The sequence below is a fragment of the Polypterus senegalus genome, chromosome 6 (assembly GCF_016835505.1).
Source record: "Polypterus senegalus isolate Bchr_013 chromosome 6, ASM1683550v1, whole genome shotgun sequence".
Lineage (NCBI taxonomy): Eukaryota > Metazoa > Chordata > Cladistia > Polypteriformes > Polypteridae > Polypterus > Polypterus senegalus.
The window spans coordinates 86,584,437-86,611,702 of NC_053159.1; the positions used below are offsets into that span (position 1 = coordinate 86,584,437).

The following is a 27,266-nucleotide window of genomic DNA, read 5'->3' on the forward strand; positions in this document are numbered from 1 at the left end:
GAATAGCTGAAGTCTCGATTACGGAAACAGTTCTTTATTTGGCTTTAAAATAAAAGCCAAGTATGTTGTGGACATTTTCAGAATAACACTCCCCCAGTGGTATCAGTACAGTGAGTTCAGGAACAGTGGCCTTTATCTACATGGCAGTGATGCTTCAATTTTTAGTGGTAAAGTTAGGAATGACCTAAAAGCAACTGCAGCTTTCTCCTACAGTAAATAAAAAGCACACACATTCATCTTTGTATCCTCATTGCGTGTCACATGCCACACTATTGACGTAGAAAATAATGAGAAGTAAAGTAAAAAGTAATAAAGAGAACAAAAATTATTTGACTGTATAAAATAAAATGGACAACACAGGATTCAGTTTTATTTAATGCTATTGAAGTGATTTACTTATGCTAGTATTAAAATGCCATGCATTATTGCAGATTTTCTGGAAAAGCAATTAAACAATGTAATAAACTACAGTAGGGTGACAGCAAAATCCTCAAACAAGACATCTAGAAAATGGTGAAATAAAATTAGTGTTCACTTTAGACTGGAAATGGCACAGACACCTCAATCTGTCCCAAGAGAGTACAAATGGTGGGGAAAAAGGGCTAAACATCTTGTGCAAGATTAACTTACCAAACACTTCTGATGGATTTAAAAGCTCCAATAGTCTGCCACCCCGTTTAGTCTCATAAGTAGCAAAACCACCATCAGAGTTTCTCATGTTTAGCAGCTGTTTGGTGAAAGGTAAAATATTTAAAAAAATGACCATTTACTGATAAAATCATTACCATTGCCTGATTTAATATAATTATTTCAGAAAAACTAAAAAACTAATGAGTTTATAAATGTCTAATGAGAAGTATTCTATAAAAAATCAACTAATTGTAAAAAGTTGCCAGAAAATACAAAGCAGTGAGATTCAACTACAGCAGGAAAAGGAGAAAGCAGAAAAATAAAATGGAAAAGACAAATTAGTAAGATGAAGAGAGAGCTGAAAGGAAGCCTGGCGGTAGAGGAAAATGGGAAAGTTTAAAGCAAAATTATACCTGTTTCTAAATATTATGTATTTTATTTCAGTATTTTGTATTCTTTATTCCTTACCACATTGACAGCATCATACAACCGTTCCTGAGATATGTGGTTTGTGATGAAAGGGCATTTTTCCTGAAGCAGCATCACAGATTTCAGCCCTTCAGCTGTGCAGTCAGCAACAATCCACCCACAGTCCCGGGTGCTAAAGGGAAAGCCTCCCTGTAATAAAGGGAATCATGAGGAACAGCTCGAACAGTCATACTGCCTACATATCAAGTTTTCATTGGAAAAGCTCCTCTTTATATTTAAAAGAAAGCCTTCATGTCTTTCTTTTTCATTGCTTTGCTTCCTGTGTAATTTTGTAACAGTGTTCACTTTCTTTGCAAATTAGATAGATAGAGGATCCTTATTTGTCCCCAAGGGGAAATAACTTTACAGGAGCTTAAAAAATGTTATAACAAACAACACACCCCCAAACACACATAAGAATTTGGATGATTTAAAGATGTAATAGTTACAGAATGTTTAAATGGCAAAACTGGAAATTATGGGGTGGACAAACTATTGGGAGTATTTTTCCATTGTGACATATCATTGATATAACTAGGATAGGTATCAGAAATTTTGGGGTGGGGGTTTGGACTATTTTCTTTTTTATGATATCTATAGATAAAGAAATCTATGTGGCAGTAGTAAAATTGCCAGTGCACTATCCATAGGAATACAGAAGGAATATGTTTTATGAGTACTTGTATAACCACATACATTCTACATTCCAAAAGATGTCATACCACAAATTCCTATACCAAGTATTCTGTCCATAATTAAAATGAATGTTTAGGTTTATTTCACTTTCACTGTGTTATCTTAAAGAGAATCATGGATAAACATGCAGTTTCCAAGCGTTACCAGTAAGTGCTCCAACCACACTAGAAACTGTAACGTTTCATCAACTTCAGTTGACCACAGAGCTTGAGGATGAATTACGCTGGATGTAGAATTCTCCACACACACATGCTTATGCTACCAAAGAGAAGGATGGAAAGCAAGAGACCTCAGCTAACTGTTCCCATCCTGCTCGGCAAAGTTCTTGTCTACATCATCTAAGCTCCATGAGCAAAAGAAAATGTAGAGTAATGTTCTTAAAATAAAAAACAAGGGATATAAATCCTCTGTGGATGGTTTCCCTCCTATGGTTACTCAGCATGGAACTCTGATACATATTTAAGAACTGTTTGACATATTTTGCCTGTGTATGAAAATAATAAAGTATTCTAATCTCTAATTATTGGTTGACTGGGCTGTTACAAACAAGTGCTTTTTTCACAATTCCTCACTCAGACCTAAATTCACATAATGCACGGATACGTGTGTTACATAAATTGCCTTTTAGTGATATTAATTCATCTTTAATGTAAATTAAACATAATGGTAATGATACACTGTAGTACAAAGTTAAATTGCATTACTTAAAATATGTAAAGGTTAGCAGAGTTATTGTGTTGTGACTTGAAATCCAGGATAATACTGCATTGTGAGGTCCCTGGTAATTCTTATCACTACTATAAACAGTTTGGTTTATCAGCTTTCAATGAACTGGCCAATACAAGTTTGAGTGTTTTAATTTGAATATTTATTCTTTAAAAAAATTATATATTTAACTCATTTTTGTATTGGGTGTTATTCTGTGTTTTAGGATTGTTTCTTGATATAAGTAATTTAGATAGGGCATGTAACTAAAAGCACCTATTTAAAAGAATATTATTAGATCTTTTGAAAATTCTTATTTGTTCATTGGTCCAGTTAACTAGATTTGACGTTTTATTTATTTTAAGCATTGCATTACAATTAATACATTCACATCTATAATATGTACAGAGCTGCATCTTATTCAGTTAAACTGATTAATAATTTGCAAGTCTGGGCAGGAATCAGCCTCAGACCATTATAGAATACCCTGACAGATGACTAGTTAATATGGAAGTTGAAAAAATAAATCATTAACAACACACTGAAAGTAGTCTGTTTAAAATTGCACAGTTAAATACTTTATATCAAAATGAAATGCACCACGGAACAAGTTTAGCAAGTGCAGACTGCTTACCTTATTCATTTGACGATAATACTTTACATAATTTGGTGGATTTTCAGGTATCTAACAAAAAAAAGAAAGAAATGTATACTCTGGGAAGTGCTCCACGACACCTAAAAGATGTTATTATTTTTGGTTAATAAAACAGACTTCTTTTATCTATTTATACTGGTTAGCTAAGCTAGAATGCAAAAAATCTTTGGAGCTCTTTGGAAAACTTGGCTATGTTCTCTCTCAAGGGGACGCTTCTGAGCATTGCTGCCTTGGATGTGCCCTTGCTGTCTAAAATATATGGAGTTGACTTTATATAAAGGTGCAACAACACGGTGCCAACTGTATTAAAAACATTAAGATGAACTATATTTAGAAAAAGAAAAACATTTAAGCTAGAGTTGTGGGATGAAGTGTGTCAGTAAGAAAATGTAAACTGAAAAGACAGCCTATGAGCAGTATAGCTGTAAACCTCTTTAAAATTTACCTGGGAAATTCTTAAGAACTCATGGGCATGTTTGAGAGTATCTACAAATTCGGATTTGTCCTGAGCTCCTGCCTGAAAGGGAAAAATGGACCAGTTAGTAAAGTTTAACTTGTAAAACGTCACAATTATCCCTCTATTCACCTTTCATGTTTTCCTACTTCTAGTCATGGTCACAAGGAAATAGAATCTGTTGTAGTGGCAAAGGACAAAACAATGGGTGATACTGTATGTCAGGGCAGCTTAGCATCGACACAGTCATGCCTACACCACACTGATTTAGCATTTCCAATTAATTTGGTACTGTGTCTAGACTGAAACCTGAAGTCCAGAGGAAACACAGGAAAAACAAGCAAACTCCATACAAAGGACACTCAGGCTGTATCCTAATGGTAATGCCAGTTTTTACACTTTACAGACTTGCTAATAATTCTTCATGACAGTTTTATATAACTTGCTTGACAAAAATTACTTATATATAAACTTAAACATTTACTAGTGTAATGTCCCAGTGTTTGTGATTATAAAGGCAACAAAAATGACTATTAATGTTTCCTACTCATGAATGATTAAATAACAAAGATCAGTAACTCAATCCTGGTAGGACATGCTGGCAGACTTACTTGGCATAGGCTTTCACATTTTCATTTTGTATGGGTAATTTTTTCTATTTCATATAGTAATTACACAACTGCAATTTTTAAATCATCAAGTATTTGACTTTTTAAAGAAAAATATGAGAAATGTAAACAATGAATACATTACATGGATGTGTAAATTGTAATGTTTTTGTACAGCATAAAACACAATACCTGATTTACCCTGAGAAAAAAGAGGTTTTATTTAAATGAATAGGAATCTCCACAGACGAACCTCGCAAACAAGTTTTGGGGACAAAAATGTGTTCAAAAAGAATAAAACGTAATTGAGCCCCAACTAAAATCGACAAATTTACAGAACAAAGTTTGTTATTCAATTTACTTAAAGACTAGAACAGCAAACATACCAGGTTCCCATCTTTAATAATTGATTGGTGATGATGTCATGCATCGCACTGACATTGATCACATGACAACAGGCAACCTTACCAACCAATACAACAATATGGTCAATTCCATAAAGGAAAAAAGATAAACACAAAAGAACAAAAACAAAGATTCTGAAGATTACATCAGAATGACATAACCATCATAATGTGAAAAATTTACAAATAAAGTAAAACTAAAGTAATGTTTGTGTAAACACTGTACAAACTAAATTGGTTTATTTTGCACTTTATTAGTTAAGGAAGGCTATGAACTAGTTTAATGCAGTGAAATGCTAGTGTAGAAGGCACTCTGAACTACAGCAGGATATATCTGAAACTCTGTTTTAATGTTTTAAGTGTTCTTTTTTTTTTTAAGATAGAATTTTGATTACCCTTTGCCACGTTTTTTTGCATGTCTGCATAGAGTAAAATTAACCATGGCAAACCAGTAACTAGCAAAAGATCTACACAGTGTTACTTTAGAAAGATACATTTAAGTAAAGTAACATAAAAGAATTCCAAACACATTAAATACATTGTGCAACACTGTGGACACAACCATTAAAAATATAAGGAAATATGGAATCACTAAGGCAATACAGACATCAGGATGACCAATGAAGGAAAAAGCTAAATAGTAGGGCTACCATAAGGCTAACGTCAACCTTAAAGAGCAGCAGAAATGTATGTTAAAGGTCAGGCATAATTGGTCCTGATTTAAGCCTTTAAACCCTACACTCTGTCTAACGACCATGGAAAGAAGCCAACCCAAAGACAGGATGAATATACCAACTTCACAACTCAATATCTTCCTGACACTGAAGCACTGATAGGTGGTAACACTACTTACTGTAAAACACAAATCCTCCGAAAGAAAAAAAGCTATGGTAAAGAAAATTAAAGTTGTCCTTATTTAGTGTCACATTTTCCTAGAAGACCTTTAATTTTATTATCACATTCTTTCATAACATCTTTCTCCTTAGATTAAAATTTTGCAGTTCATATTATACATCATTCAGATTTAGCCAGTGTTACTAACTGCAGATAATATGGGTCTAAGTACCTCAAGAAAAGCTTGTACAGCAAAGGCGGTATCCCAGAGCTGAGAGCCATTGGTTCCCTGTAAAATACAATAAAATAAAAACTAAAATACATCCGTTTAATTTCCGTACCCAGTAACGCTGCACTTGGCAAGGGGGTGGGGAGGGGAAAGGAGTACTGAGTTACTTACAGATGACCTTCACTGCTAAAAAGAAACTTTAAGAATGACCAACAGTTTGAAACATGCTAAACTCTCAGTGCTGTGTCACCAACCTCATTAAATGTAAGTAGCAGTGGAATATAACAGGATTCATGATGGACATTGTACTCCTTTTATTTAGAAAGTTCAACCTGTAACCCCAGTGCACAATGTTGCCATTTACACTGTATAGGGAGTGCAATAGCTCACCTGCATTTTCATGCCATCAAGGCCCATCCTGTTAAAGAGACATTAAAAGTAAAACATGATTAAGGAGTGCACTGTAAAGCTAAAATAATGCTCAAAAACATTAAAGCACAGCCAAAAGCTTAAAGAGAGAAATTCAACAAGGGTGTGAACACTAGGAACTACCAGTAACTATGAAAGACATCTACAAATTAGATCATATGCATCATTATTATATTACAATATACAGTACTTATGACTTGTAGTAGTATGTAAACTTTACTACATCCTATTACTAAACTGTAAAATTTCTTTTTACAAGTCCTACATTTACACCCGTAACACTCACTACTGAAGAAATGCACTTGAAAAAGAAAATAATGTGGAACACTTACCACAGATAGTCAGAGATTCTAGAGATGTGCTCCTGAAATATAGGAGATGTGGGACCATCTGCATACCAGCGTACTAACATGTTAATTGTTTTGGAAATCTATTAAATAGAAAATGAGATTATTTCAAGTCAAACATTAAAATTATGTCGACAGACCGGTGCAAAAGTAAGGTTGAGTTTCCTATCAAAATGTGTTTGGAGAGGTAAGCATAGCCCTGAAAGATAAACAGTTTCCACATAGATATATTGTAAATTCAAGTAATACTTGAGTAATAAGAGCTTAAAAAAACTAATTACATCAGCATAAATGTGAAAAAATTTTAAATATTTATGAACCTAGACTTCAAGTTGCTAACTTTTGTTGTCATCTTTATGGAATGATATTATCTTCATGTATAGATTGTTACATTTCTCTGAATAGTAGAGACATACCCCTAAGCAAGAAACAAAATGAAGCCCCTGCAGAAAGACAGCCTAGATGTATAAATCTGAGATCCAGAAAACTCACCTGGGCATCAATATTAGCACATAAAATATAAATCAGCGGGCGCAGTGGGTTCACTTCCCAGGTCCTCCCTGCTTGGAATTTGCATGTTCTCCCTGTGTCTGCGTGGGTTTCCTCCCACAGTCCAAAACCATACAGGTTAGGTTCATTGGTGAATCTAAATTGTCCCTAGTGTGTGTTTGGTTGGTGTGTGTGTGTGCGCGTGTGTGTGTGCGCGCCCTGCGGTAGGCTGGCGCCCTGCCCGGGGTTTTTTTCCTGCCTTACACCCTGTGTTGGCTGCGATTGGCTCCAGGAGACCCCCGTGACCCTGTAATTAGGATATAGCGGGTTGGATAATGGATGGATATAAATCAGCAATGGAAAATAATATCTTAAATGTTAGGCTACAGGTTGTAATCAGTTCAGCGCATTTGACCTAAGCTGAGTTCAAGCTCCACCCTCAAGATGAATCTTGCAGGCGTGTTTACTTGAGTCTGACCATCACATTCTTTAAGATGGTAATGATGTGTGGTGCAGCTCAAGACAAGAAGTTTTTGCTATAAAGTAAAATTGGGAGCAGTGATGGCTTTTGTGTCTAATAAAGATTCCACCATAAATGTAAGTGGGGTTGGGTCTCAGTTTTTGCTAAACTTGCCAACTTTCTTGTTCATCGTACGTGTGTACTGCAGTATGCTTGGCTGAACTTCTTCAGCTGACATTACAAGCAGTAATACATAATAGAAATAACTAGTGAATGCAGAGGGAGAAAAGATTTGTAAATTAGATGCCTGAGGGAAAACCCAAAAAATGGACTGGTACGGATTGTTTAAATTATTTGGCCATCTCTAAATCGGTTTCATGCCCCCACTGTATTTAGTAAATTGAGACAATCAGCAGCAGCAATGGTACCATTCTGGTCAAAGAGTACATTTGGTTACAACTAGAGTAGTCTTGCAGAGCCAGACATATAGTATATATGGCTGGAGACAACCGTAAGTGAATGTCTAAACCAATCCAACAATTCAATTTAGATGGTACTGATTTTGAACTGCAAAGATCAGAGGTGTTCTCGCTAATTTGATCATCCAGAGAGCAAGCTTCTGGTTATGATGAACCATTTACAGTTGAACAGTCTCCTAAAAAGCACGGTACTAAATGTAAAAATGTGTGTTTCCTGTGTGAGGACAGGAAATTATATGTATATTTAACACAAATAACTACACTCACAATGCAATTATAAATAAAACCAAATATGTATCTATCATTTCATTAACCCCACAGATCACTTATTACTTTTAATATAGAAAAACTATAAATTCATTTAGCATGTGCTACTAAGAGCTTAAATTTTTACAGCATTTCAGGTTACCTTTGGAACTAAGCTAGCCTATCTCACATTAACACCTACTTCCATCAGCGCAGAAATACTGCAAAGGTTGCTAAATAATTGCTTTCAAGCAGATTTCAATCACTGTAATTCTTCACTGTCACATTTTTCAAATTGTTGAATTAGTGCCGTACAGTCAATTTAAAACATACCAGCAAGGATCATAAATTGAACTAGGGAGTATAAATCTGTTACTCCAGTTGAGACACTTAAAACTCGATGGATACAAGTGTATAAATCAGCCATGTTTTCCTTACCGGCCCAATGCTGATGCATTTGGTGAATCTGTCATCAGCCTTGATATGCTCATAAAGTTCATCAATAGCCTTTTTCCTTAGCGATGTGCTGTGATATTTCTCATATATGTTGAGAATGACTGCATAAACATATTAAAAACCATTTAAAGTATTTTCTTGTTAAGTTCAAGACATAATTCCTTTATTTTAAACTCACTGATCAGCCAAATTCTACTAATTTGAGAATCAAGCAGGGTGAAAAAATGGTGCCAGCAAATCAAGTTCTTTGCAGCTTCAAGCATAGCATTACAAACTGCCTTCACAAGTGTTTTTTTTTTTTTAAAACTACAATGTTAATAATTATGAATGGCTTACTGTAAGCCAATGACAGCAGTCCACTGTGAGGAGTATATATGTCACAAGGAGCAATATTATTTCTCTGTGACGGCCAATCGACGGTTGAGTAGTCTTGAATATACAGCTCCTGAAAAGAGAGAAGTGATGAATCACTGCTGGTGATAAACAAACAGATGCAGCCATCACAAACTTCACTCATCAGAATTACTTGTCCTTTAATAAACATGACAAGAAATAATTCTTTGTATGAAAAAGCTGTAAGAAATGAACAGAATGCAGGTTGCTCACATGGCAGATATGAAAGAATCATAGTTCGATTCAACAACCTGCTTGAAGCTAGAGATAAGGGTGATGGTCATGATATAGCATGGATAGTCGGAGACCACCAATAACAGTAGAGTATTGTGATATATATTAATATTTAATATTTTGGAAATTGTTAAATGTCATTTAAGAACTACTTGGAGACTTAAAACAAAAAACAGTTCTCTTTAAATAGGTCATGGTGAATTCCCTAAAAGTTTTAGTTATGCTATTCCTTTTTGCTAAGTGCTGCTTTGGATGTAATAAGGGTATTTGGGGACATTCATCAATCTATTAGCAACAAGTTTTACAAGGACTATGAACCACCCCACCTAGGAAGGTCATAAACTGGCTAGCTAGAATACAGATAGAATGGAGTCTGAAACAAGACGTGGTATGAAGCAGGTGGTCCGCTTCTGGGTTATGGCTGTTTAGGACTGGATCAACCAAGGGAGTTGGCTTTTTTTGTCCAAGAAGGTAAATCAAAGAATATAAAGACATCCTGAAGAGAGCCAACAAGAAAAATCGAGTGTAGCTACAAGTGTATTTACTACATGAAACTACACATCTATCATTATCATGTTGTATGACATGGGTTTCCAACACCCACATTTGCACTTTGTTTAATATCTTGGATATATCGCCTATAATACATAATAACTATAAGCTTAACTCTTTATCCTGCTTGTTCTTTTACTCTAATTGCCTTAGGTTACAGATATAAGTAGATGGGAGGAAGTTCTGAAGTACAGTACCTGACAGTATGGTAAGTGTATGGGATTTGAGACATTTTCTTAAAGTCTACATAATAAGAAGATACCACAACACAATATTGTCTCTAAAACTAACTACTGTTGCATTTTCTTTGGAATTAGCCCTTTACTGCCATCATAAATATATTAGTACACAATTTTAGTTAGATTTTTTTTAAATCAGTAGAGACAGAAACTCTGTCCTGGCAGGAGACTACAAACCATGAATAGCTCTAACTTTAATGAAATGCAAAATTACACCACTGATTAATTAGTTTTGCTGCACATAATTTGTACCTGCTTTTCAACTGCTCATAACAGACACTTAATGTTTTATTTTGTTCATTTCAAACTTAATGGCTCAGCTAGCAGCTCCGCATTTACATTTATCCTCCTTCATAAAGTGGCACTTTAGATGATATTTCAATGCCTCAATATTTGCCTCAAGTTAGCAGTATGTAGGATTGCTCGAGTGCATCATACTTGGAGTCCGATGTATTCCTGCTGTCCCTAATAGTCCAAGGACATGGTTTTAGGTCAGGGATGTCAAACTCCAGACCTGGAGGGCCGCAGTGGCTGCAGGTTTTTTATTCTAACCCTCTTCCTATTAGTGACCAGGTTTCAATGCTAATTAACTTCTTTTCCCTTCATTTTAATAGCCCTGTTTTTAAGGATTCAGTCCCCTGAATTGATTCTTTTCTTCATTAAGTAAGAGCCAAACAGAAATGAGATGTGAAACGAGCCGACAGATGACCAGCTAAGTTGGAACATCAAACTACAACCAATTTCACCCTAACCAGTTTCTTAATGAGAAGCCAATTGTTGCTGTTAATTAAACCTGTTATTTAATTCCAATGCTTGTTGCTGCTGTCATTCTGCCACGGCAGACATTTCCAAAACTGTTGATTTTCTGTTTTTTTTTTCTCTCTAAGAACATTGTCAAAAGGTTGACTTGAGAGATCAACCTTACTGAGACCTTCACCTTTCTTTATTTTCAGATATTGTGCGATGGGGAGAGGTGAGCTGTCTCATTATTGTTTGGCTGCTAATTAAGCAAAAAGAAACAACTAAGAGGCCCGAGTCAAAATAAGTTAATTAGAAGCAAAAACAGGTCACTAATTAAGAAGACGGTTACAATGAAAACCTGCAGCCACTGCGGACTTCCAGGTCTGGAGTTTGATACCCGTTTTAGGTTAAACTAGCAAAATACCCGCGCTTCGCAGCGGCAAAGTACTGCTTTAAAATTTTAAATAATAAACTGAGGGAAAATGTACCAATAATTATTTGTTAAGGATCTCTTTGTATACCACATTGTCAGTTCGCCCCTCTGGTTGTAATATGACCAAGCTGTGCGCTGAGCTTACTCTTGAGCATGCAACGTATAGTTGGCCATGTGAAAAGCAATCTTGCCTCAAATCAATGCCAACCATTTGTAGGGTCTGTCCCTGAGACTTATTAATTGTCATCGCGAAGCAGAGCCTTACTGGAAATTGAAGGTGTTTGAATTGAAATGGGAGATCAAAGGGTATAACAGGGATGCGAGGAATAAAAACTCTCTCCCCTTAGCCACCGCCAGTAAAAATAGTTGCCTCAATTAGGTTCTTTTGCAGGCATGTGACCTGAAGTCTCGTGCCATTACAAAGTTTCGGTGGCTGTAAGTTTCTCAGTAACATTATTGGTGCCCCAACCTTCAAAATTAGATTATGGTCAGGAGTGCCTGGAGGATTCAGAGTGTGGACCGAGCTGAAGGCTATGGACGTATATATGTACTGTATGTAAGTAGGATTCAGTTAACATTGGGAACTCACGTACCAAATTTCTTGAAGATGGGCCCATTAAGTAACAAAGACCGCTGTAAAGTTCAATATGGCGGCCGACAGTGGTGTCATACCATCGAAATAAGTATGTACATTGGTTTCGGTTAGCGCAGGGAAGCCGCCTACCAAATTTCGTGAAGATGGGGCCATAAATTAGAAAGTGTAACATGGTGGACATTGTCGACCGTTACGTGTAGAATTTCGAAATGAAACCTGCTTAACTTTTGTAAGTAAGCTGTAAGGAATGAGCCTGCCAAATTTCAGCCTTCTACCTACACAGGAAGTTGGAGAGTTAGTTATGAGTGAGTGAGGGCTTTGCCTTTTATTAGTATAGATGTATCTGTGTATGTATATATGTGTGTATCTATATGTATATATAGATATATATAGATATTTAGATATATGGTTTTGGCAGCCAAGCGCTTTTTTCCAACCTAGAAGACGTCTCTTGAGATCCGTTTAATCGCCTCGTTGACTGCATGTCTTCCAAGGTAGTTTCAATACCCATTTCCTGCACCGAGTCATCTCCCCTTTTCTGAGTGACTGTTAGTGGCCGTACTTTGTACAGGTCTTTGAACGCACTGAATACTTGTAACTGATGTCGCCCGTCGGCTACTTTCGACGGTGAACGGAAGCAGTAGTCGAGTAACAAAAATTATTTGTAAGCGATTTCGCATTGAAGAAATAGTAAAAACTTGATCACTTGGGTCAATACCTAAAGAAATACACACAGCAAATGCAATTGAGAATACACCAGAATCTGTATGATTTAATTGTTGCTGTGTGTCTTCATAAACTGTGGGAGGTTTGTAAGGAAAAAGCATGAAGGAAACGAAGCTGCTCTTCGGTGAAGTTGAATTTTTTTATCAGCATTTAAACTGTCGTAGACATGAATTACAGCACCATCATAATAGGTACACACCCAGTGAGTCACTCGTTCAGTAGCTGCAGAAGGTAACATTTGAATATGTTTTGCATTTTGTGGAATGGGCATTATAGGTATGTCAGGAGTCCACATTAGCAAAACCTCTTGAGGTTGGAAAATTTGTATGCGCAGCTAAAACTTCGTTGAATTTGCTCATGTGATCTGTTGATAAATAATCATTATTTACCAACTCATTCATTGCAAAATCTTACAGTGGTAAGATCACTCCTTTCATAACACTAAACACAAACACTGACACTAACACTAAAAAACGGCAACACCGCCAGGAAGAACACTAAATGAGATCAAGTAAAAGTCTACTAAACTTCTTTATTATAACTGCTTTATTGTAGCAGGTGAGGGGACGCTGGTGCACGCTTGTTGTTGCCGCTCCTCCCTGTTAGCAACACTTTTCGCACAATTCGCCTTAATTCTGCACTTTCTTACACTTGTTTTATTTCCTTTATTGTAGGTATAGTTCGCGGATACAGCTGACTCGAATTGCATGGATTTGGCTTAAAATTTGCAGATGTTATGGACTCCACTTTACTGGGAACAGCGGAGTCTGTGGATCACGGGACGAGACCTACGAACATTTCTTTGTACCTGGCGATCTAGCACCTCGGGATGATCTGTCTCTCCGTGATTATATTCGCTATGCTGATCTGCTCCAGTTTCATCTTACAGTACTCTATGACCGGGAACTGATCTGATGTTCATACTAACCTGGCTTATGGCTCTGGGGCGATCACGCCTGAAATTACCAAGCGTTACTGTTTATGGCGGTGTATTGGAACATCCAAATCCTGCTTCCTCCTCCTGCTGTGCTTTCTTTCGCCACTCACCTACGTTACCACACCCACCTGTCCTACCGGCTCCGTTGTGCTGTGCTGCTTCTACACTGCTATCAGCTAAGTATCACTCACTATTTTAGCGCTTTGAGTACTGAGTAAAGCGCTATATAAATGTAATGAATTATTATTATTTATTATTAAACGCTAAAGTACAAAAACGAAGTAGAAAGTAACACTAAACCGCAACACCGCCGGGTACACTGTCACGCCGCGTCTACTAAACACTAAGAAACACTAAGCAGAAACACTAAAGGAAAAAATACTATTCAGTAAGTACCGCGTCTACTAAACAGTAAATCAGTAAAGGAGAAAGGACTAAACACTAAGGAAAAAGAACGGCAAGACCGCGTCAGCTCGGAGCGAAATGAAGTAAATGAAATCAGGTGAATGGGAGGGGAGATGATCACGTGACTCCCCCACCCGCCTTGACTCTCAATCCCTCCACAAACACAGTCTCTCGGATCCCAACTCTCCTTTATATGTATAGATGACAGCTCCACGCTGGTCCACTCTGAGCTATGTTTGCTCAGCCAAGAGACTGTGCTACTTTATGTGATGGACTTAGCTGTGTTGTCTGTATAGGCTCCAGCAGAGTTTTAGACCTAATCAACCCAAGAAGACAAAAATTAGTGCATAAAGAAATAACGTGACTGAATAATGATTTAACTGATGAAGTTACCATATCAGTAACGGTCTTAACAAGGCACACATATGCTGGATGTGTTATGAATGATCACTGTGGATGTTACTGTGCTCCTTTGCCACATTTTACATTATTCAAGTAGTTACACTGACTGCAGACTATTACTGTACTATAATTACTGCAACAATTACTGGCGCTGCTGTTTTTGCTGTGAAATGTTAAAAGGGAAAACCCATGTCCCTAATCATATTTATTATAAATTCTCAACTATCAACAGTCTAGCCCCATTTTAGAAATAAAACACTACAAAGAGTCGCACCAAGGCCCTTCCTTACACATATCATCATAGTCAGAGCTTCACTCTGAATTTCAGCCTTTAAACACATTAAACCATCTCCAGTTTCCATATTGTCACAAGTGGTCTGCAGAGGATGCCATTTCCCTTACACTTCATACCATCCTGGCTTACCTGGATCATAAAAGCTCCTTTGTCAGGGCCCTGATTATAGACTATAGCTTAGCATTTAACACATTGTTGTACTGTCAAAGCTGGTCACCAAGCCCCTGAATATGACATTTTGTACCACCCTCTGTAACTGGATTTTGGACTCACTAATTGTCCCTAGTGATAATTTCACTGTACTTTACACAAATGTCAGTAAACTTGGACTTGAATAATAGCACTGTGAATATGGATAACGTGTATGCTGTGATAAAACTGTACCTGTCTCAAGCTAAGGATAAGCTCATCCTCTTCAGCTGTAAGTCGTACAGCATAGCAGTAACTCATGGGAAGGTAGACCTGTCTGCAGTGGCACCATAGGGTTGAGGGATGTGCTGGCATCCAGGGAGGGAACAGCCTAAATACAACAGTTCAGATTGTAAACTGGGTTGAGGTCACAAAATAATGTAGTGTTTGACACAGCTCACAACCTGCATAACTACAATTTGTAGTGTGATTATTCTCCGTAGCTATTTTCTCCAACATACCACATTTCTGGGAAAAGAGTGTTCATTCCATCCCAACTATAAACATTCAGGATTGCCAGCCAAAATTTACCCCATGAAGGAATTCCAACAGCTCCTCCTAGGAAACATAAAGCAGGATAAAGATTATAAAATTACATTTCCTGGGAAATAGCACCACGTTAAGGTCATCAAATTAAAAAAAATGCATTAATCAATTAATTTTTTATACACACAAAACTGCAACAAACCAAAAGAAACTGGAGAAGCAAAAACCAGCTCCAACCCCCAAATTCCTAATTCTGTGAGAGACCGCAAATTAGTTTTCACTATAAGGACCTCCAGTTTCTGATGTGAGATATAGCAGTGGACCAAATGTTAATACATACACTGTATTTGTTTTAGAAGATCCATTGATTCTCATCCCAGAAACTTCAAGAAACAAATGTTAATAAATGAAGGATCTTCAAAGACTCAAGATTAAAGGATCAGATTCTCCTTGACAAGAAGCAAGGGACAATTTGGCAGGTTTAGAGCCAAAAGAAAAGATGTTCTGCTGGGGAGTGGGGAAGAAAGGTCGAGTGAAAAGAAGTAATTGCAGCCAAACTTGAGAAAATAGAAGAGGAAACACGAGACCGGTGCTACAAACAGAAAGACAGTTCCAAAGCATAATTTAAAGTGATAATGACAAAGCATGGATTAATGATCAAGAACAGAAAGTTCCTAAAATAGACTGCTTCATTTTAAATGAAAAGATTATGTGATTTGAGATTTTTAGCTTTTGTTTTGTTTATTAGTTTTTTGTTATCAATATTTTACTAACTGGATAGCACATACAAGTCAGAGTACATCAAATACCATGATAAAAAAAATCAAAAACCATGAAACCATTACAAAATAAAAATCCATCCTGCAGCACCCACCATACCTCCCCAAACAGCACAAGTTTGGATGGATGAGACAAGGAACAGCTGCACATAGAAAAAAAAAATAAGCGTTCATTATGTAAAGCTCCCATTTAGGCGAGGCTGGTCAAATTGCATAAATGATGAGTCAATTTAAAAATTCTGAGCCAGTCAAACTATTGATTTTAGCAACAAAAAGCTCAAGAAACATTATAAAGTCGATTTCCAGAATTAAAAGGATAGACAGTCATGAGATTTCCTAACTTTGTAGTGATTGCACCCAGACTGGACAGTCTCCAATAAAAAGACAAAGAGCAAAAAGATCCAAAAGAAGGAAAACCTGAGGAGTAAATGAGATATTCACAGACTTGAATTGTGTGTGCTGATGATTGGGAATTCTGGAGGCAAAAGTGATGTTCTTTAAAAACAGCCCCAATCCAGAGGAACGGAAGGGGGACAGATCACATTCCAAACTGACTGAAAAGACATTAACTTGAAGACAGCTTTATGGAAAAAGGCATAAGTAGCACAGATAACTTCTTCTCATTCTCTGTTCACTGGAGAAAAACTAAGAAGATGTGTGAAGAACAGAAAAAAGAAAAGAATGGCACGAGACCTGATAACTGACTGGAGTTGGAGATAAAAATGAAGATAACGGAATAGAAAATGTGGACCTCAGCAACTGAAAAGTTCTGAACTCCGACCTATAAAAAATATCAGCAAGGATGACGATGCCACTCTCTGCCCAGACTGGTAACTGGATACAATTAACTCTTATATGGAGAATGAGGTTATTAGAAATGCAGATTTGGGGAGAGGTCTACATATGTAACTGCTCTGCACCAAACTAAGAAATGAATGGGCCTAATTTTAAGGGATGGTTGTTTTATATTTATGGAAGTAATGGGAATTGAAAAGCTGGACAGGGAAGCTTCTAGGACACACCAGCCAGCTCCAAACTGTTCTCAAGATGAATGCCCAGTGACTCAATTCCAAAACAGGTAAGGCAACCCTACCAGCAGACCTTTCATGCCTCAAGATGAAGTGTGACAGAGGGTCTTTTGCCTTCCAACAGGAATCAAGACTGGAGATATTTAACTTCTCACCGATATTTTAGGGGGGGAGGAAGGGGAGCATAGCACTAATGAAACCGAAAGACAATATTAATTTTAATAAGAGCCTGCCTAGAATGGAAGGAGAGGCGCATTTGAGACCAGGAGGCTAAAAAGTCTTTAGCACTCTTAAAAATGTGTCAGAATTGATAAGAGCAAGAGATGATGACCCTTGATACTGTTTGCAGAAGGGATAGCAAGAGAGAAAAATAATGCAGTACCAGGAAGCTTGACAGAGAGAACAGCAGACTTAGTTTTTATACCCAGACAGGGCTTCAAAAAAACTGAACACGCAGATAACATGAGGACGGTCAAAGGGGCCATTTCCAATAAACAACAAAATGGCATCAGCATAGAGAGAGATGTTGTGTACAGTGATGGGACAAATTAACTCCTAAATTACAAGTGGTAACCGCTAGAGGCTATAGAGACCAATTAAACAAGAGGGGAGAGAGTGGACAACCCTGTCTGGCACCTTTAAAAATCTGAAAGTGTTGAAATATTATCGAAATAGTAAGAATAACTGAGAAGATGCATTAAAAAGCATTTTAATCACATTAATGTAATATATGCCAAAACCAATCTGATGGAAAACTTGCCATAGAAATTTCCCATTCATATAGTCAAATGCCTTTTTGCCATTTGGATAAAGCAGAGCAGGAGTCTGTGAAAGATAAAAGGCAGCATCAATAATGTACAGGAGATGCATTAAGTTGCCTGCCCCTTGACAAACGCGAATGAAGCCTGTCTTATTTGGGTGAATTAATTTGGGGATTACAAGTTTAAGGTGTTTTGCCAAAGGCTTAAACAACAGGTTTGCATCTGAATTCATCAGAGAAAGTGGGCAATACCTTGAACAATTAGTGGGAACATCGCCCTGTTTATGCAATAAGATGATCATGGCTATGATATAGTGCAGGGGGTTAGTTTAGATAAAAATAAATCAATTTGATTTGGGGATGGACTGGAGTGTTCAGAAAATAAATTTGGGTTATTAGTGAGATGCCTGGCTTTAATCTGAAATGATGATTATGTTGGCAATTGAATCATATGTATGTAGACTAAGAGCAAACAACTGACAAAGCCTAGCTCTGATAATATAGTGCCTGGCTCACAACCTCTGCAAAAGTAACAAGTTTAGTTCTGGCCTCAAATTATAAATCAAAAGTTCATAAATAAGATCAATCACACAAGGTCAGATATCCTCAAGTGCAGCGAGATGAGACTCTAGGGGCCTCATGTATAACGGCGTACGTAGAACTCACACTATAAATAGCGTAAGCACAAAAGCGGGAATGTGCTTATGCACAAAAAAGTCCAGGAATCTGTGCGTACGCAAACTTCTACGTTCTTCCGCTACATAAATCCTGATCAGTGTGAAAAGTAACGCACGTGCACATGCCTGCTGTCACGCCCCAACTCCTCCCAGAATTATGCCTCTTTGAATATGTAAATCAATATAAATAGCCCTTAAGCTCAGCGTTCTGTGCAAAGACAATAGCAAAACCACGAGGAAAAGTAGAACAATTTCAGCAAATACCAAGTGGAGGCAAGGAAAACGTACCATTTGTTGGTTTAAACAGTGGTATAAACAAGAAAAGGAAGCTGATCGAGTGACATAGCGTGTTGGAGAAACTCAAAAGCTCAAGTTCACAAAGTCGCACAGTGCCCGAAATAAAAAAGAAGTTGTCACATATCAAAGTCACCGTGAAAAGGTGAGTCGTGGATCACCATCTGAGTGTCATATGAAAGCTTATAAGGGTACAGAGAAAAAAAAAAAAAGGCACACAATGGGGGGAAAAAAAAGCATGAAATGTCAACTTTAATCTTGAAATTTCCACTTTAATTACGTAGTTTATTTTGTCATTAAAGTAGAGCATCATAAACTTAATCTTAAAATCATTTCATTTACTAGTTTCTAAAATCCCATCATAACTAAAGTAGTACATTAAATGCTTTGTTTTGTGTTTGATCTTCTATGTGCTCTGTGTGTGTGAATCACTACTTGCTTCCGTTCTTTCTCTTTCTCCAACAGGACACAGAATCCATTACATTCGTGATATTACAGCTCTCTGAATAATTAAAATACTGAGATGTATACGTGATATCATTTTCATGATGGTAGGAGTTAAAGCATGTTATTAAAACATGGGAACACGGTGGTGCAGTGATTGTGCGCAACCTTCGATGAAATAATTTATTGCAGCTTTCAAACGTACTAACCTCCAATTCCTGTCCTTCCTTTTCTTTCTCCAAATACCCAATTGCCACACAATCAGCTCTGTAATAGACGTTAAGCCATCTGTAAGCTTATAACGCCGATTCTTCAAAACCTTTAAGGAACATTGAAATATCTTCGTAGTACATGTTTAATTATTCTATCCTTCACGCCAGTCCCAGTGAAGCATTCAGTGCGAGGCAGGAACAATCCGTGAACGAAGCACCAGATCCTTGCTAGCGGAGCGACACCATGTCCTTTAATTATTAACAATATAGATTATTTAAATTAAGTTAAAGTTTTATCTGTATAATATAATAAACATACTTCGCTGCATTTCATCTTAAAAATGATATCGTCATCATATGTAAATACACGCTTTATAAAGTGGCTCAGGTTGTGCAATATTATAACTATCACAAGTTTACAGTGAGGTAATTCTACTTATAAGTACAAACAGTTCTACAAGGTGCAGTTGATTGCGTTTAGAGCTCTTGGGATGAAACTGTTTCTGAACCATGAGGTCCATACAGGGAAGGTTTTGAAGTGTTTGCCGTGTGAGAAGCAGTTCAAATAGAAAGCATGGCTGAGGCAGCGTGTGCTTGATGCTGTATACCGATAATTCTCTTTCCGATCAGCTGCTCTGAGTGGTGCAATGTGAGTAATATGGAAAAAGATGATCTGATGTGGCAACCCCGAACAGGAGCAGCTGAAGGAAGAAGAAGAAGGTGCAGTGAGAGTAATAACGCTAAAGCAGCTATGGAATTTAGAACAGTTTGACCATTCTGTGGACCATTATATTGTTACAGGTTAATCACAATCAGATGCATTAAACTAATAAACAATATGCGGTTAATTTTAGGGCATTTATAAAGCTGCGTCAGGGATGTGGATCTAAAAAGCATACACACCGCTTATATATGAGGCCCCAGGTCTGTAATATTTTTCGCAGAATTGTACAAGAAAAATCGCAAATTACCCCTTTGATTACTAACCAGATAAAAGCAGGGTCCCCCACAGAGCCAGAACTGATTTTAATAAACTCTTCCAGAAGGGAAGATAATTTCTGACAAAGTACAGGATCACAAAGCAGGGATGAGTTAAATCAATGGTGAGCTGCACAGGATGGTAAAGAGGAGAATTAAAGTTTAGTCAAGGCACATATGTGGTCTGTAAGAGATGTTGAGGCCAGCCATGTGTTAGAAAATGATGAGGCAAGACAGAAAAATAGTCTTGTCTTGAGTGAGAGTAATGAAAGGCAGAGTAAAATGAGAATTATGTCAAATTTAAGTTGGATACAGATTTACAAAGTGAGTGGATGAAATGAGGGTACGTGACGTAGTGGAGGGGGCAGTTTATCTAATAACGAATAAGCTCATAACCGTCAAAGCTTAAGAGTTGGATAGTTACAGATGGAAAAAAGGCTGAAAATGAGAGGAACCACAGTTAGCCCAAAGAGCGATTTTCCTTCCACCACTTTTGATCTCAACATAGCAAAACAAACCCTTGCCATTTTAACTGGGAGGATGGATCACAAGAGGGTGGCCATCCCACTTTTTTTGAACTGGACAATATACAGGTAGCTTTAGTTTTTAACATTTTTACTAGAGTATATACCAGGAACAGAATATTTCTTTCCACACCAAGTCCATGTCCCTGTTGCATCCCACAAGAACTGGTAACTGCTATAAAAGTAGAGGTATTCATGTATTATAGGTTTTGTTCCATATTTAAAGATACCGGTAATATATTTATTTTCTGGCAAAAATGAACAAATAATTGTCCCTTTATTAGTCTGGGACATATTTTTTGGAAATATATGTGAAAGTTACTTTAATCTTTCTCCTAGAATCCCCCAATCCAATACCTTATCACAGAGGATGATGAGACTACACTATTGTTATATTCCAAGGCACCGGTGTGAATTGCAACAACCAAAGACACTTCTAGCTGAATAATACAGCACACTGTAACCTTTCATTGATTCATTGTAAATTACTCATGCTGACTGATACGGACATACTGTAACAGGAATTAAGTTTATTTTATTTTCAATATATATATATACAGTAGATAACATTATACCTTTCTTGTGAAGATTGGATCGGGCATGTATAAGGTCAGGATCATCAGGCTCAACTCCTAAAATCCTCAGAGCAGTGTAATTTAAGGCTGTGCCAAACACTGTGGACTTGTCTTCAATATGCCTATAGACAACAGAAAGAAAACAAGCAAACTGTGTTACTCAAATGTAGTAATCATAATGTTGATTTTTGGGCCTGACCTGGGACACAAACTGTAAACTGTTTTTTGACCTGTATAAATAAAGTGCCTTCCATAATATTTGGGACAAAGGCATATTTTTAATTTCCCCAATTTATCTATTTATTTGTGATTACTTAAATTACTGATCTATTTTTGAAATTCAAAAATGTTTCTATTTAAAAAAATATCTCCACAAAAAAATAAATCATCATGCATTAATTTTCATTAATATTAGTTAATTTAAAATAGGACTGAGGTTAGGCTAATATTTAAAGAGTGAATGTGCGCAGCCACATATTTAATCCATAAACATCAAATGTATTGTTTTTGACAGGAACAGAGAGAGAGAGAGAATTTTATGTATTTTCTAAGTGGTGAAGAACATGGCTCCTGTAAAAACAAGAGGTCTTCTTTCCCTTTACTCTTGTGCCTTTACGGTTAAGGCCCATGATATGACTAAAGAAATGAAGTTCCATTTTCAGGTTCATGTACTTTTAAATGTAACCTACAGAAAATCCTTCCTGATCACTTAATTTGAGCCTACAGTATGTCTTAAGATGGTTGTAAACAATTGCACAATATTGAAACTGAATTGAATTTGTCATTTATATTTCCTCTGCAGGATGGAACAGTTTTAGATCAACTGTTACTTTTATAAATGAACACTTATGGGCCATAATCATATGGTTTAATATGTCAACTAACTTGACTTTGTCTATATTGTTTTGCCATTTTATCCATTATTCAATTGCTTTGTAACTTTATTTTAATTAAATCTTGATAAACTGTTGGCTGCTTAGAGGAGAGTTCTCAGGGAAAGACCAGGTCACACTGAATCACAAACAACTATCCTGCCTTCTGTGCTAAAGAATAAAGATACGTGATTTCTGTATTAAATGGAAGTTGTGTTAGTTTATTATTGTTGCCATCTGGTACACAACATATACAAAAAGACCCTAACCCCTCCCTAGCCTCCAGCCTGCATTCTGGGGGACTGAGCACTACACTGGATTTTTGTGAGACTTCTTATGTTTTAAAAAATAAGTTTGGCATTTTTCAAGTCAAAGTTATTTCTTCACATTGTGGTATATATTCGTTTCCACATGAAACTACCTTGTAAAGTGAAGAATATTTTATAAAATTTTAAAAAATACCTAGCCTATTCTTGTGTTTTGTAATGGAACCAAGGGGTCTCTTTGTAAAGTCTTAAAATTTATCAAGTATGTCCACTTGGAAATAGCAAAGGACGTGCCTTCGGCATTTCTGAGGCATGCTTGTGACAGCAAAAGTAAACTGAAAATAATACATTTTAATCGCAGATTTTTAGCACTATTTGCTCAAGGTAAGGACACGTTTCTTACTCATTTGTCTGCTTGCAATGGCCATCATGGGTGAAGTTATGGCAGTGTGCCATGGGGCACGATGGACGTGTAGTGAAAACAGCAAATATGAGTTTCATTGTATTTTGTACACATAGCAATAGATTTGAATTGAACTGATTAAACTGCATTGTATTTTTTATAAAAGCCTTAGATTTTTGAAAGAGCCCAGCTACCTTTTCTTTGGCATGTCTTGCGAAAGCATGAAAAAAAATAAATAAATAAAAAAGGAAGAGGGTGCCATGGAGCAGAATTAAGTGCCACAAACCAATCATTGATTTTTTTAATGCATAATTATATAGTAATAAAAAAACTCAGAACAATGTTTTGAGCGAGTAAATTCACTGACCCTGATGCTAATCAATCTGTAATTTTTTTATTATTATTATTAATTAATGTATTATTATTAAATGCATGCAGACTCCATGTACAGCCTGGCATTGTGATGCAGCAATGGCAGCTCACTCTGCCTATGTTAAAGCATTAGTAAAGAACATCTAAACTTCAGTTTTATTAAACTTAAGGGAACTGCCACTGCTAAAGTGGCCAAAGTATGTGTCTATACATGCTGGGATCGGTTCCAAATGTCCCATGATCCTGCCCTGGATAAGCAATTTGGGAAGACAGATAGATGGATTAATTTACATGAATATTATATGACCTACAGCAGAGAAAAATATATGAATAGATTAATGTATGGAAAATAATGAGAAAAACAGTTAACAGTAATAGGGCAGCAACATGGCACAGTGGTAAAGTATATTGTCTCACGGTATAGGAGATCTTGGTTTGCATGTTGCTCTGGTTTCCTCCCGCACTACAAACACTTGCAGGTTAGCTGGATCGTCATTGCTAAAGTGGTCCGTGTGTGTGTGTGTATGTATGTATGTGTACGCACAATGGAATGATAACCTGTCCAGGGATTGTTCCTGCCTTGCATCCAGTGCTTTCAGGCATAGTCTCACAGCTTCCTCATGACCCTGCCATGGATAAGCAGATTTAGGAAGACAAATGGATGAATGGATACCTATAAAGTCTGTTCAGTTCTTATCACTTGAATGGGTGCTACACGTGTGCTCAATATTTTCTCTCACTGAAAAACACATGTGCAGTAACAATCTAGCAGCAGCAGGCGATATTTTGTGAAACAAAGATAAGCATCGTACAGGGAAGGAATATAAGCAATCATAAGTGTGCCTTTTATAGTTATTATTGTCTAATAGTCTGTAGAACAAAAAGAGCAATTAACATCTGGGCATAAACATTTAATATCAATAACAGCACTTGGCAGGGACTTTTGAAGGTGAATCCATTACCGTGGGGCTGTAGGGTGCCCAGAGGAAGATGAACAGGATAGTTACACAGCTTAAATGCACAACCGTCTCCTTTTAAGATAGCCACACCTCACAACAATGGTTTGCTTTTTCTGCTTTCTTAAAGCAACATGAGATTGCACACATATTGCAAAACAGTGTATCCAAGACGCAGATCAATACTCAATAACATTTTTGACTTGAGAAATGGACGTATTCAGTAAGTTTTATGGTTTTTCTTTATAATGGGACCCATTATAAAACACCAGAGCAAACTGTTTATTTTTTTTTTAAATGTATAAAATATGCTTTACATTAGAATGCAATTTCATTTGGCAAACTAAGATATGCAGTGATGCAGAAGATTTAACTTCGACTTGAAAAATACCAGACTTATCCTTTAAGAGAGAAATTCTCTTCACAATTTTGGTAATGCACTTTTATTGGTAATGTTCCCATTATGCTTAAGTAAGTGGATGAATTAGTTAGAATCAGACAGCATATGAAATAATGCCATCGTAATCAGTAGTTCTCATTAATGCTCCATTGTTGGTTCACACTAAAACATTACTCTGGGACTGTGGAATAAACAACACATTAAGTATGTAGAATGCTAACATTTACTGTAAGCAGATTAATGCTATCTTAAGTAGATGAATCAAATACATAGATACACAACCTATGCACAAAAGTCAAGCTACCTTGTACTTTTGACCAACAGCACAGAAAGTGGCCACATTTTTTGACACATACAAACTTAGACACTCTATGTCAACTACTAAAATAGCTATTTTATTTTGTGAAATAAAGTGATATGTGCTGTAAAGCAATTTTCCACTGAAGCACCTTGCCATTACCATGCACTGTAGCTCCAGCTAGTTATGGACAGAGGAAACAGGGTCACACCTTAAGAACCTGTCTATCAGTATATGTTATCCACCATCCCACTGTTCTGCATCTCAAAAACCAAGATAAGTCCTTACGGCCACCTGGAGTCCTTTTTCTCCTTTCCTCTGAAAGGCTTCTCTCTCTTTCTCAAATCCTCTCAAGGCTTACCAAAATATGTTCCTCCTTGCCAGATGGACTGCAGCCACTCAAGCATTTGGCACTGACCAGCTCATAGACAGCTGCCTGCCTGTCCTGCCAGTGAGGAGCTGCCTGCTAGGTGCTAGAATAACCTTCTCATAAAGCAGCATTAAGTGACTTATAACACCGTAACATTTTAAAAATGTTTTTTAGGGTACCCAACTCAACCCCCCAGAACTACAAATTTAATTATGAGGCTTCCAGAAGAACGAAGGGATTAATTAGGTTGTCTCCGACCCAAGACTGTATTTTGCATCCTGGAATCTGATGGAAATGTATAAAGCAGCTTGAGATTACAGTCATTTCAGGTGTTGTTTAGATTTTATTCCTCTACCGGTTATCAGCCTTGGATTTTGATACCACTGAGCCAATTTTGCCTAAATTTTACTTATTTTCTCCTTTGTATTTTTTGTAGTTCTTATATTTTATTGCTTTGTTCATGACAGCACTGAGATCATCGGTTACTGATCTGAGCTTGAGTTTCTTTGCTATGGCCATCATCTATAAAGTAATGACTTCCATTGTCAGTCATGTATTTGTGTGGAGTTGTACTCATGCCGTCATTATGCATATAGTATTTAAGATGGCGGTATGGTAGGGACAAACATCCATGTTTTGAATTCAAAATAAAAAAAAAAAACACTTTGTTATTATTTAGATAAAGCATATTAGGTAGTCAGGAACCTTGCTTTGTACTTTTTTGTGTGATGTGTTAAACTTATAAAGCCATTATTTTGTTTCCTTTCTGGTTTTGACCCTATGCCATTCCTCAGACTACTCTTTAGCTTCATGGCCATGCATTTTTCTCTCCTGTTCCATTCTGAATAAGCTTTTCCATTAGACATACAACATTACCTTCATTTCTCTTCAGAACTGCTTAATTAATTAGCCTCATTGTATTTACACTTAAGTATTCAACTCTTAATTATTTTGTAGTTTTGTATTACTGGAACGCAATGTGTGTCGAAATATTAATCAACTGTGAAAATGTAACTGCTGAGAAAGAATAACATTTAACAGTACTATTGTATTGGTTCACTGGTCCATGCTTACAGGCCCCAGCCTCCATCCGGGAGTTGGACAGAACGCAGATAGCGTACCATCTCAGCCTTCCAGGCTTCAGGCAGTGGAATCTTCGCAACATGGCAGGTAATCAGTAGACCTGTAAAGCATGATGTAAAGTAATTATCTACAAAATGGCAGAAAACACATCAAGAATGTAACTGACTAGAACATATACAGTATTTACTCTCTGAGGGTTAAGTGTTGTGATTTTATGCTAATGATATTAAAAAACACAGTATGTTCCTAATAATAACTTAAAGATATCTCCCAAAGCCTAATGGAAGAAAGCATTGAACAACTCCCAATTGCATAATTGTGTGTTACTGCCTCATATATTAAAATGTTTTTTTTGCTAGTATAACAACAAAAATACATTTATGGTAGTTAAAAGTTCCAAATATTGTACATATATTTATTAGTATTATAACAATAAAAAATTGAATATGTTAAATGTTTCTAGACATAGAAATCAATAAAGAGGTTGCTGCAAATTCAGTGATGAAGAAAGATGCTGTATATAGTCTGTTATAATTTAATAAGCTTACTTTTTAAAATTGATAGATAGATAGATACCCTTAACTCATTCATTTTATAGTCACGAACCACTAGGTGTCATAAGTAAAGGCGTAAAGAAAGTAGTGTTAACAGTGATATATAGAAGAAAATAATGCAAGCCCGAGCAGGGTAAGTGTACCACACATAAATGAGGGTGTACATTCATTAAATTTGCATTATTTTGAACACATACAGTAGCAC

At 36.7% G+C, this 27,266-nt stretch overlaps 1 protein-coding gene across 5 annotated transcripts in view; it reads right to left on the reverse strand.

Moving 5' to 3' along the window:
* Positions 1-27,266, reverse strand: part of lss (lanosterol synthase (2,3-oxidosqualene-lanosterol cyclase)) — a 51,749-nt gene that overhangs the window by 13,667 nt on the left and 10,816 nt on the right. For all 5 annotated transcript variants that reach the window (XM_039756478.1, XM_039756481.1, XM_039756480.1 and 2 more), the window contains 13 exons: positions 26,499-26,607; positions 21,488-21,609; positions 15,192-15,288; positions 14,926-15,061; positions 8,926-9,034; positions 8,572-8,690; positions 6,445-6,542; positions 6,074-6,101; positions 5,687-5,743; positions 3,600-3,671; positions 3,134-3,184; positions 1,099-1,248; positions 631-727 (listed from right to left, as the gene is read on the reverse strand). In XM_039756478.1, the coding sequence (XP_039612412.1) occupies positions 631-727; positions 1,099-1,248; positions 3,134-3,184; positions 3,600-3,671; positions 5,687-5,743; positions 6,074-6,101; positions 6,445-6,542; positions 8,572-8,690; positions 8,926-9,034; positions 14,926-15,061; positions 15,192-15,288; positions 21,488-21,609; positions 26,499-26,607 (1,245 nt within the window). The remainder of the gene's footprint in view (positions 1-630; positions 728-1,098; positions 1,249-3,133; positions 3,185-3,599; positions 3,672-5,686; positions 5,744-6,073; positions 6,102-6,444; positions 6,543-8,571; positions 8,691-8,925; positions 9,035-14,925; positions 15,062-15,191; positions 15,289-21,487; positions 21,610-26,498; positions 26,608-27,266) is intronic.